The sequence below is a fragment of the Mirounga leonina genome, unplaced genomic scaffold, assembly GCF_011800145.1.
Source record: "Mirounga leonina isolate KUSES-001 unplaced genomic scaffold, KU_Mleo_1.0 Mir_168, whole genome shotgun sequence".
NCBI lineage: Eukaryota > Metazoa > Chordata > Mammalia > Carnivora > Phocidae > Mirounga > Mirounga leonina.
In genome coordinates, this window is record NW_023270426.1 from 12077126 (window position 1) to 12089855 (window position 12730).

The 12730-nt window shown below is 41.6% G+C and overlaps 1 protein-coding gene across 2 annotated transcripts in view; it reads right to left on the bottom strand.

Moving 5' to 3' along the window:
- Positions 1-12730, bottom strand: part of ALDH7A1 (aldehyde dehydrogenase 7 family member A1) — a 44608-nt gene that overhangs the window by 7921 nt on the left and 23957 nt on the right. For both annotated transcript variants that reach the window (XM_035014023.1, XM_035014024.1), the window contains exons 10-15: positions 7853-7894; positions 6719-6813; positions 4879-4963; positions 3379-3485; positions 1461-1577; positions 90-187 (exon numbers count right to left, since the gene is read on the bottom strand). In XM_035014023.1, the coding sequence (XP_034869914.1) occupies positions 90-187; positions 1461-1577; positions 3379-3485; positions 4879-4963; positions 6719-6813; positions 7853-7894 (544 nt within the window). The remainder of the gene's footprint in view (positions 1-89; positions 188-1460; positions 1578-3378; positions 3486-4878; positions 4964-6718; positions 6814-7852; positions 7895-12730) is intronic.

Below are 12730 nucleotides of genomic sequence, written 5' to 3' on the forward strand. Positions count from 1 at the left end.
CAACTACGATGGTTTTGTTTTCTTTTTTTGTAAGCCCATTCACCACACAAATTAGGCTTATGTAAATTCCCAAAATAGACAAATTATACCCAAGCCAGCGAAAGATTCTGCCCAAATCCTTGGTAAAGATGCTACTTGAAAGTCCCTGTTTCACTTCATTATTCCAAGCAAAGACTTCTTCTTCATTCTGAAAGGACAGACAATGGAAGATGTTAGAGGACGCAGTGTTCAGGTCAAAGTTCACGATGGTATATTTCATGAGATGTACCAGTATAATTTCAGTGCATAAAAGTAAACCAAAATCTCCATCTCTTACTAATTGTTTCTCTTATACACAGCTTTGCGGGGTTTTCCCTTAACTGTACTCTGAGAAACAGAGATGAGGACATGCTTCCATTCAAGCTGCTACATCTAGGAGCCAATATTTACTGAGCTCCTACTATATGCAACCCACTGACCTAAGCACTTTGCATGCATTTAGGTATTTAATCCTCATCCAATGATACAGGTTTTATATTATCCCCAATTTACAGATTAGGCAAGATACACTAAATAATTTACTCAAGAATTCACTCACATACACACAGTACAAAACATAAAATTATCCTCTCTAGTCACATGACATGAAACAATACTAAGACGATTTAAATCAAGGTTTTTAAAAAGCAGTCCTGGGGCGCCTGGGTGGCTCAGTCGTTCAGCGTCTGCCCTCGGCTCAGGTCATGATCCCAGGGTCCTGGGATCGAGCCCTGCATCGGGCCCCCTACTCAGTGAGAAGCCTGCTTCTCCCTCTCCCTCTGCCTGCCGCTCTGCCTACTTGTGCTCTCTCTCGCTCTGTCAAAATAAATAAATAAAATCTTTTAAAAATAAAAAGCAATACTATAATTGCAAAAAGATGTGATTCTCATTATTATAGTTTAACTATTAATCATGGCACATTCAAACCTTGATTCGATTGCCAAATATCTGCTGGCATGGCTTGGGCCTGTCTCACGGTGGGAAAGGAGACCCTCTAGCTCTTTCCGTCTACTAAAACCCCCAGGCTCTCCATGGATACAGGTTACAATTGTAAGTCTTAGATCGCTCATGTAGCTTCTCATTTGTCTGCTGATACTCAGCACTCAGGCTATGGGACTATCTGGTCCCTTCCGTGTGGAAGCTGACCATCAGGCCTACACAGCTCAAAACAGGTGACACGTGAAGGAGAGCCAGTCTCCATAAATTCCAATCCGGTCCTCAGCCTGCCTTGGTTTCCCTGACAGCGAGTCCGACATGTTCCACAGTATATAGTGTTCATCTCATCACGGTTTAGCCTTCACCTTCAAACTCCTACTATCACAGTGACTTCCTAAAACCTCCCAAAAGGCTAACCGAGTGCAATTTCATATACCTTCATTTTCTTTCGTCTTCGCAGTTGTTTCAACATCAAACTCAAGAAAAGGGAAACAATCCATTTTTACCTTGAATTTAAAGACGTAAAGAATCGGAGCAAACGTCTCTGTGTGTGCAATGGACGCGTTGTGGGCCAGACCTGTCACAATTGTCGGTTCTACGTAATTGCCAGGGCGATCCATGACCTTCAGTAGAGAAATAAAGTAATGAGAATGAAGGCATTTTGCTTTCTGGTACTTCGGGTCAGAGGACACAAGCTTTCCCTCTACTTAGAGGAGAGAAAAAAATAAACACCATTTATACAGATAAATTGTTTCCCCAAAGTAACTTCCCACTATGAACAAAAATCTTCTCTGTCTCCTGTTGATACTAACTTAGTTAGTCAAAGAAAAATAGAAAAAGGAGTGAAGGAGCAAAAGCTGTGACATGTGACGTGAGCAAGTGACACTGAAAAAAGTGACAGGTGGTTTTTTAAAAAGTTTATATAATGTAAAAACAGGTCATCTATACTGTCTGAAGACTGTATTATACCCCATCTCCAAATTCGTACGTGGAAGCCTTAACCCCCCCAGTGTGACTGAAATTGGAGACAGACCTTTAAGCAAGTAATTAAAGTTAAATGAGGTCACATGGGTGGGGCCCGAATCTGACAGAATAGAGTCCTTACAAAAAGAGAAAGAGATACCAGAGACTTATTCTCTCCACACTCAATGCGTGGACACTGAGAAGGAGGCCGTGTGCATGGTCTGTGTGCCAGGAACAAAGGCCTCACCAGAAACCAACCCTGCCAGCACCCTGACTTTAGACTCAGTCCCAAGAACTGTGAGCAAAGTGAATTTCTATTGTTTTAATGACCCAGTGGAGCATCTGGGTGGCTCAGTTAGTGAAGCGTCTGCCTTTGGCTCAGGTTATGATCTCAGCGTCCTGGGATCAAGCCCCGCGTGGGGGGCTCCCTGCTCTGTGGGGAGTCTGCTTCTCCCTCTCCCTTTGCCCCTCCCCCACCCCACTCATGCTCTCTCTGAAATAAATTCTTAAAAAAAAAAACAAACTGTAGGTTAGTCAATACTGTCCAAATAACTGATTTTGTGGATTGTACTTAATTACTTGTCTTCAAAATCTCTCATTTATAGTATTACACATTTTCTTGCTTATTGATTTGACTCCTCGTTTTTCTTTTTTTTGCTGAAATTTCTTCCTTTGTTAAGAGAGGTTATCAGTTTCTAAATACCAGGGTGCATATTTCTAACTGAGCTTTGTATTGCGCTGTGAAAGTCTTCTACACCGTTGTTTGTCCTTGGCATGTTCTCACGTATCCGTTGACAGACACTTCAAAGTTCTATGGGAAATGCAAAGTCCATGGTTCTGTGGGAAAGGAGTTCAAAACTCTGCACCACTGCATAGACCATCATGAGGGCTAAGATTTATATAGTATAAAAATGGGAATACTACATCAATGGAGAAATGAAACCCAACTGTCAATCCACTGATTAGACTAACATACTGACCAAACAAACAGCCAACCAGTTATGCTCATTATTCTCATTACCCTTTATGCCAAAATTGCCTTTATAACCAATTAGTTATGCAACAATAATGTTTTTGGTAAAAATGCTGGCAGCAAAGATGCCTATTATGGCCAAACTACCTAGGATCCCGTTTTTGATACCCTGCCTTTAAAAACAACCACTAAATACGGATTCTGACTGCTCTGAACACAAAGTCTTTACTGTCCCAGGAAAAGGAGGTCCCCCTTCCATACAAATTCCCAGGGACTCAATTCAACAACCACGGCTCTGAGTTTCCTGTGCGTCCTTCCAGAAGTGTTCCATGCATTTTATGTTCTCAGTCACCAAAACACTGATTTCCCCCTTATAAAAGGGATGGAGAAAAGACAAGACAGCAGGAGACCCTTCACCCATCTGCCCAGAGCCCTGCTTGTGCCTAAGGAAGCAAAAATGTGTCACTACTAAGCTCAGGTGTCATTACCTTGCCACCATAGACCACGGTGCCACCTTCTTTCTTTGCTTCCCCCACTGCTTCCAGAAACATGTTCACTGCCTGTTTGGTGTGGAGTGGCCCATAGAGAACATTAGCTGCACAGAAAAAGGAATGCTCTTAATCTCACCCTGAATGGCATCATTTTATTGTTAGACGAGCTCTCCCAATGAACAGCCCCATCTCTTCATACAGCCCTCCAGTGTAGGGCAGGAGTCCGCAACCTTTCCCAGTAAAAGGACAGGAAATACTGAATCCTCTGCAGGACATAGGGTCTCTACCACAACCACTCATCTCTGCGAGGGGGGCAAAAGTAGCCACAGAAGACACGGAAACCAGGGGGTGGGGCTGTGTCCTGACAAAGTTTCTCTACATGAACAGGGGGCAGGCCAAATCTGTCAACCCCTGGGTTAAAGGAATGGCTATCAAAGAATCAGAGCACTGCATTAAAATTTAAGATTCGGGGGGCCTGGGTGGCTCAGTCAGTGAAGCGTCTGCCTTCGGCTCAGGTCATGATCCCAGGGTCCTGGGATCAAACCCCGCATCGGGCTCCCTGCTCAGTGGGAAGCCTGCTTCTCCCTCTCCCACTCCCCCTGCTTGTGTTCCCTCCCTCTCTCTGTCAAATAAATAAAATCTTTAAAAAAAAACAAAAACGTAAGCTCCATTTATTCATGACCATGAGATCATTCTCTAAAAACTTCACAGGCTCAGAAGCTGCTGTGGAATTCAATGGGAAGAGACGGATGCTGTTGGAATGCAGAGCCTTAAAGGGGACCAGGGGACAGAGGAAGAAGGGGATTCAGGTACGCCTCAGTGAGGAGGTGGCACCTTAAGAGCACTAGGCATGGGAAAAGCGGGGTGAAGAGCATTTCCAATGGAAAGGGCAGCAGGATGGAGCTTGGGACACTCGGGAGCTCCGCGAGAAGGATGGAGAAGCTGGAGCTCAGGGAGCAAAGGAGCAAATGGTACACAGGAGTCAGGGTGGGTAAGAGGGGGAGGCAGAGGTCCCATCATGAGAGACTGTGAGCCGGATCCAGAGGGACTGGGAAGGAATCCAGGTTTTAGCTGGAGCAGTTAGCAGTCACTGGAATGTAGGAAGCAGGAATGTGATTTGTCATCTAATTACATTAAAAAAAAAAAATCACTCTGGCTTCTCTGGAAGGCAGAAGTGGAAGCAGGCAAGTCAGCTAGGTGACTCCTGCAGCCTTCCACGAGGATGCTCGTGGCTTGCACGGGAGTTTTAAAAGTGAAGAGAGAAAAGCTCATCCGAGTCATCCCATCAGAACACCACATCCTAAGCTCACCCACCAGCTGACATCAAGCACTGAGGATCCTAAGCTAGGAGCGGACGTGACACCCCAAGTGCCCAATAACCCTGCTTCTTATGTCCTCAGGCCTCTCAGGAAAGGAAAAACAGCAAGTATGAGATCAGAAACACTGGTAAGACCAGTTGTTAAAAACAAACATCTTTGAAATAAACCAGATACTCACAGTCCCATGGGTTCCCCACACGGATCTGCGCATAAGCCTTTTTAAGTCTATTTACAACTTCATCATGGATGCTTTCGTGTAAAAACTAAGTGAAAAAAGAAACATTCAGGAGAATAGTCAAACGTACAAATTTGTTAACAATGTGAAACTTTCCATAATTGTACTGATTTACAACTCATAATGGTTTTTAAACACTATGACCTCTGAAAACATAAGCAAATAAAGTATTAGATAATTTCTAATTCTAATATTAACTACATTAAGGCAAAATAATTTCCACTTGGTGGATGTTAGAAAAAAATTTTAGGCGATGTCTTCATCAAGTTTCTAAGGACCCATCTGGCCAAGCTTCACACATCAATTAAGCCTGTTTTGGTTCTAGAGTGTTTGACATCTTAATTACCAGAGAACCTCAGGTTTACCTGTCCCTGTGGTGACTCGACATCATAGCAGAATAGTCGGCCTACTGATGCTGTGTAACACGCCCTTAGCCTCAGGCCAAGTAGGGCTCAGGAGGGAGGCCTCAACCAGGAGGACTGCCCTTGGACTCACTCGAGGTAAGATGTTAAGTTCCATGCTCTGCTCCCACCGACAGAGATGAACTTGTCAAGCCATCCATTCTCTGGGTTGGTCTCCATGTAACAAATGGATTGACAGTCATGGAGAGGTCCACAGTACTGGAATGGATTTTTCTACATACCATTAACTGTCCCTATGGAAACCAATCTGGGCAGTGACTAATAACATCCTCTAACATTTAACACTAAATATAAAGCCTGATTATGTACACTTGCCCCAACACACAAAGGAAAGTAAAACTCAGCCAAATAGACAAATGCTTGACTTCCATCTCATTTCAAATTTTACCATGATTATCTTTTGGAGTACCGATTTCTGTCTTAGCGTTAGCGTAGTAAATGTTTAAAGCAAACAAATTCAATACATTGTAAATGTTCTATGAACATCTATCTCAGATTTTTTTTGAGAGCTTCAACTATGGAACAACGAAGGAAATACAGATAATCAATTGTTGTAAAATACATGAAAAATGAATATGAAAAGTTACAGAAAAAGGAGACTTACTTTCCAGGTATCTTTTATTCTAATTTACATTATGTCAACCTTATAAAGAATTGGTTCATTCTCACTATGGGTGAGAATAAAAACAGAAAGTCATGAACATCAGGGTTGTATCCCACACAAAACTGAAATTTAGCTCAAATCTAAGTATGGAGATTAAACCTTCCAAACCCCACACACGGATGCTAAACCACATCCTCCCTGTATGCTCTTAATACTGATGTGTTCTATACATTTGTGTGCAGACTACATATTCATCCAGAGACAACAAACAAAGTCGTCTGCTTTTCAATAAACCATGCCATATCAAGTCTAGATCTAATACCAGACTTACAGGCCCAAAATTAAAATCTTAATAATATTTTACTACTTAAAGTGTTTTTATGAAAAAACCAAGGCTATCTTTCAGCAAATGATTTGCAAATTCTCCAAACTTTTAGCTGATTTTATTCTCTAAGTGACATTGGACTTTGTCCATATTGTTCTAGGTTTAAGACTGAAAACAGGTCTCATTCCCCAGTCGAACTCCAATCAATGAGCGTGAGTCCACTTTTAGTTTGGGGTGGAGGGGGAGGCAGAGTCCCTGGTTGATCAGCACCATCTGCCTTGAGCAAGGAAGAGAGTAACAGGACCACAGATGTGCCAACCACGTCTGCAGAATACATTTTTCTAGCAGTACTTCCTAACAGTACAATGTGATCCTAAGTGGGGTTTGAAGACAACGTCATCTGACGTCATGTGCCCTCGCAGACACACTCACCAGGCGCCTCACGGTGGTACACCTCTGCCCAGCTGTCCCCACTGCTGCGAAGAGAGCCGATGGAACAACTAAGCTGAGGTCCGCATCCTCAAAGGCTTAGAGAGACAAAGCAGATACCCATCAGTGTCACCAAGTAGACTTGCTAACTGGTACTAAGTGATGTCCTCGAAAGCTCAGTAATAGACTATCAGCATTTCCCTTGTGCTAGAAGCATGCTCACATCACGGGGGCAACTTTTCTTCCAGGGAGGATTACATAAGAGCAGAATAATGAGCTCTAAGGTCTTTACCCCAGTACAGATGTCAAAGGAGATTAATAATGGTAGGTACCTCATGGGATTACTGTGGGGATTAAAGGAAATAACTCAGATGAAAGAGCTGAACACAGTATCTGTGAAACCCAGCGCTCGCTAAATGCTAACTATATTTTTGAATGAACGCTCTTTAACCAGATGGGTTCAACCAGAATAAAGCCATCACCACAGTCTTTTTAAATTTCTGGTGCACACCACAAATCTATAGGCATTTACACATGACGATGATGACGGCAATATGCAAATTACCAAATTTTGCTTTTTATCACAAAATCCATGCTTCTATCAAGCAATCACCCTACTGATGTCCATTATCCAGAATAGGCTGGTAGCCTCTTTCCTTCTGTGCCCAACAACCGAAAAAGACAATCAAGTCAACTCCAAGCCTACAGGTAAACGATGCAATGCTTTAAGGAAGGACTCCTTCCCAGTATAAAAGCACTCAATATTTCATTACAGACAAGCTAATTTTTTAAAATATAAAGGAATCAGGAAGTTGTGTAAGAATTACTTATTCTTAGAGAAACATGTGGGCAGTTTTCAGAAAGCAGGAGAAGGAAAAGAAAGAAACCATGCCACACCAGAAAGTCTCGGGCACAAGCTCTAAGCCCCAAGTAGCGTTTTCCAACATGAATACCTGTCCCTCCTAGTTATCTCTGCCCTCAAACCTTTGTGTCCTGTCTCACAAGTAAATCCTGAAAGCCAAACTTACGTCTTAGAAGGACACAACAGAGGAAGGATGAGTTTCTATGTGAGTTCTTTATGTTCACCATGGCTACCAAAGCTATTCTGAAGAGAAAATAAATGAAAGGCAGCCTTACCAATAATGGCATTGTTTCCTCCAAGTTCTAACAAACTTCTCCCTTTAAAAACACAAACACACATTAAAGCCCATTTCAGTATTTAACACACACTGCAAGACAGCCTGAAATCACAGCCTATTTCAATTACGTTCTTAATTTATTTTCAGATTCCAAATGTAGCATGAGCATTGCATCCATGTCAAACTTCTTGATTTTCATACTGTACCAAGCTTATATGGCACAATGTCCGTACTCCTAAGATATACACTAAAATATTTAGTGGTAAAGAAACACAATGTTTCCAGCATTTCTTCAAAGGTTAAAAATAAACCAATAAGCACCCACAGTTTATGTGCGTGCGTGCATGTTGGAGAGAGAAAATGATAAATGGGGCAACACAGAAGCCATTGGGTGAATTTCATTTAAGGTATACAGGAATTCCTTGTGTTAGTTAGTCTTGTAACTTTTCTCTCATTGTGAAATTATACCCCCTGAAACTGTAAGTCTGGGAAATTGTGTAATTTGCCAAGATATTAAACAGAGAATTACCATATGACCTAGCAATCTACTTCTGGGTCCTTAACCAATAGCTAAAAGGTGGAAACAACCCAAGGGTCCATCAGAAAATGAGCAAATAAACAAAAATATTATCCAGCTCTAAAAAGGAAGATTATGACACATGCCACCACCTTTAACACATGCTATGTAAAGCCAGCCAGCCACAGAAGGACAAATACCAGGTGGTGACGCTACTCATAGGAGGTTCTCAGACTGGTCAAATCCATGGAGAAAGAAAGCAGAATGATGGTTGCCAAGGGCTGGAGGATGGCAGAACTGGGGAGTTCGTTTTTAATCAGGATAAAATTGGGAAAACAAAAAAGTTCTGGAGAGGGATGGTGGGTTGCACAGCAATGAAAATGTACTTAATGACACAGAAGTATACACTTAAAATAGTTTAAATGATAAATTTTGTTATATACTATATATATAAATATATATACACACACACGTTTCTTTTACCACAATAAAAAAAGTTAAGGGGCGCCTGGGTGGCTCAGTTGGTTAAGCGACTGCCTTCGGCTCAGGTCATGATCCTGGAGTCCCGGGATCGAGTCCCGCATCGGGCTCCCTGCTCGGCGGGGGGTCTGCTTCTCCCTCTGACCCTCCCCCATCTTGTGCTCTCTCTCTCTCATTCTCTCTGTCTCAAATAAATAAATAAAATCTTTAAAAAAAAAAAAGTTAAGAATTTTTAAAAAAATTTAAATCAGAAAGTATCAAATAGGCAGAAAGCTATGGCTCCTGAGTTACCATGAAATGTCTCCTCATCATCTGATACAGCGCCTTCAAATCTCTCTCCTGTTCATTTATATTTTCTTGACATCATAGGAACTAATTTGCTCTTACACCTTCTCCCTAAGTTGTTAAGAGCTGTTTAAAAATATCACTGCATACTATGGAACAAATTTTACTTAGCTCCTGCTCCCGTGTTGGATAATATTGATTACTGATCATCAACCTCTTGATTATCTAGTTCAGTCAGGGCCAAAGGGTAGGTCTATTAGAGCTCCTGATAAACATGCCAACTTACATTCCAGGAAAGTTACACAGCAGCCTACGAACGTCTACAAACACCATTCTTACCTTAGACACCTCAGCAATAAAGAACAGAGATGTGCCTCAACTTTAGGGCTGTGTTTACTGCTGATCTTTTGAATATCTTTCCTTAAATGCCCTTTAAAATCCGCTTCTACGTAAATAAACACTACTTATTTGATATCAGGAGCACATGGGGCAGCAGGAGAATATGTTCTCTCTCCAATGCTCTGGAACAGTTAAGCACCCAGGGGACATTATAAGGAGATGGGGCTGTCATGACCAGAAGTCACTGCTACTTATCAGCCGTAGTCTTTACTACAACAGAGGATTTAATGATAGCTTGGCTGGCTACAGAGGAGGACGATGCTACCTGCTAAGAAAAGGAAGGCAACAGCGGAATCTGCACCTAACGTGGGATCCTGCGGCCCGGCTTCAACGGACACACCGCAGAGAAGGGACCTATACATTCCGTATCCTCCTACTTCTCTGCGTGTTCCCTAATTAGACTCATAACCACCAACCCTCTCCAAGGAAAGAACCTATAACTGACGGCAGACGGATACGTGTTTCTAAAGACTGTAATCCTTCTACTGAACTACTACTTAAGAGAGAATAACCAACTATAGCTTTGAGTAAGAAGAAGGGGAAAGGAGAAGGAAGAGATGAATCTGCTCATGGAAGCAGAAGGATTAATGATCTTGAGCACGCCGGGACAAGCTTCTTGGGCCAGGTGTGGATCTTCGAACAAGTTATCTATTCAAAAGCTTTGCCCATTTTTTAATTGGGTTGTGCTTTATATTGTTGAGTTTTAAGAGTTCTTTATTTATTCTAGATACGAATCTCTCATCAAAAAAGGATTTGCAAATATCTTCTCCCATTCTGTAGGTTTCTCTTTCCACCTTTTTGTTAAGTTTCTTTGGAAGCACCGAAGTTTTATTTTTGATGATGTCTACTTAATCTTTTGTTGCTTGTGCTTTAGGTATCATATCCAAGAAACCACTGCCTTGACTATTCCTCTATTTTTTTTCTATAAGTTTGACAGTTCTGGCCCCTACGTTCAGGTCTTCGGAATATTATTTTTTGTGTGTAAGATGAAGTAGGGGTCTCATTTCATACCTATGTATATGGATATCTAGTTGTCCCAGCACCCTTTGTTGAAAAGACTACTCTTTCTCCGTTGAAATGTCTTGGCACCCTTATCAAAAATCAAATGACCATAACTGGAAGGGTTTATTTCTGGACTCTCACTGTTATTCCACTTATCTTGACGTCTATCCTTATGCCAATACATCATCTTGATTACTGTATTTTTGTACCAAGTTGTGTTATCAGGAAGTATGGGTCCTCAAAATTTGTTCTTTTTCAAGACTGTTTCAGCTGCTTTGAGTCCTCCACAGTTCATCTAAATTTCAGGATCAGCCTGTTGATTTCTGCACAGAAGCCAGGTGACATTTTGAAAGGGACTGCAACCAATCTGTAGATTACTTGGGCAGTATTGCTCTTAGGCTGTAACAATACTAAGTTTTCCAGAAAGTGAAAATGGGATGTCTTTACATCTACTTAGATCTTTAATTTCCTTCAACGATACTTTGTAGTATTCTGTGTGAAAGACTTCACCTCCTTTTGTTAATTTTTTTTTTAAGATTTTATTTTTAAGTAACCTCCACACCAATGTGGGGCTCCACCTCACAACTCAGAGATGAAAGAGTTGCATGCTCTACCTACTGAGTCAGCCAGGTGCCCCTGTTTAATTGATGATTAGGTATTTTATTCTTTTACGGGTACCTGGGTGTTCAGTCAGCTGAGCGTCTGCCTTCGGCTTGGGCTGTAAACTCAGCCCGCATCAGGCTCCCCGCTCAACAGGGAATCTGCTTCTCCCCCTGCTCCTGCCCTCTGCTTGTGCTCTTTCTCCCAAATAAATAATAAAATCTTTCTTAAAAAAAGGTATTTTATTCTTTCTGACACTACTGTAAACGCAACTGTCTTCAGAATTTCACTTCCAGGTTATTCATTGCTAAGATACAGGAATACAAGTGATTTTTGTATAGTGATCTTGAATCCTGCAACCTGACCTTACTTAATGGCTCTAATGGTTTGTCAACTTCCTGTTTAAAAGCAACACCTGGAGTGCCTGGGTGGCTCAGTTGGTTAAGCATCTGACTCTTCATCTTAGGGTCTTGAGTTCAAGCCCTGCACTGGGCTCCATGCTGGGCATGGAGCCTACTTATATATATATATATATAAATAAAATCTTAAGAAAAAAAAAGAATTAAAAGTCTGAACACTATAGGGAAAAATCCTAAGTATCTCTCATGGAAGCTCACTTTAAATAAAGACTGTGCTAGGATTTCCAGTTACCTCTAAGAAATATAGACCAGACACTATAGATCCGAATCTCTTGGCTCTGGGTTCTGGGCTTCAAAGGGCTTGGTATGGGCCAAGCAGATCAGCCACAGCATGAGACTAACCGTAGGGCTGGGACAGCTTGATGGGATAATGCATGCAGATGTCCCCAGGTTCAGCCCAGCAATATATATATATATATATATATATATATATATAAATAAATGGCAATGCCTTCGGGATGGGGAAAATAAACAAATAAAAGCAACACCTTTATAGCAAAACACCTGGCAGGTTTAGTAGTCAAGTCTCATTTTAGGCTAGGGTTAGTCAAAATTCAGCAAAATCGCCAAAAACCGACAGTCAATATTATCTCTGAAAACTTCTTTAAGAAGCCGTAAAGTGGAGCACGCAAAATTCTGTGCCTACAACCCTTGTCAGTCATATATACGTAAAATGTGAAAGGAGAAGAACAGACTTAAGTCTTCCATTCCATATTCACTCTAGGTCCTGTCAATCCCTGCACCTATTTAAAGTGTGACTTTTGGGGCACCTGGGTGGCTCAGTCGTTAAGCGTCTGCCTTCGGCTCGGGTCGTGATCCCAGGGTTCTGGGATCGAGCCCCACATCGGGCTCCCTGCTCCGCGGGGAAGCCTGCTTCTCCCTCTCCTACTCCCCCTGCTTGTGTTCCCTCTCTCACTATGTCTCTCACTGTCAAATAAATAAATAAAATCTTTAAAAAAAATAAAATAAAATAAAAAATAAAAAAAATAAAGTGTGACTTTTCTGTTTTTAATTTGCCAAACACTTCTGATAGAAATCAAGAAATGTATTATCTTGATAGGATTTCGCTTTGGTCATTTGGGGGAAAATGACATGCTTTTCCAAATTATGCTCTTAAGTTTGCAGTCTCCCCATTCATAACTGTATCCCTTTTCTCTTTTACTTGGACATTCAA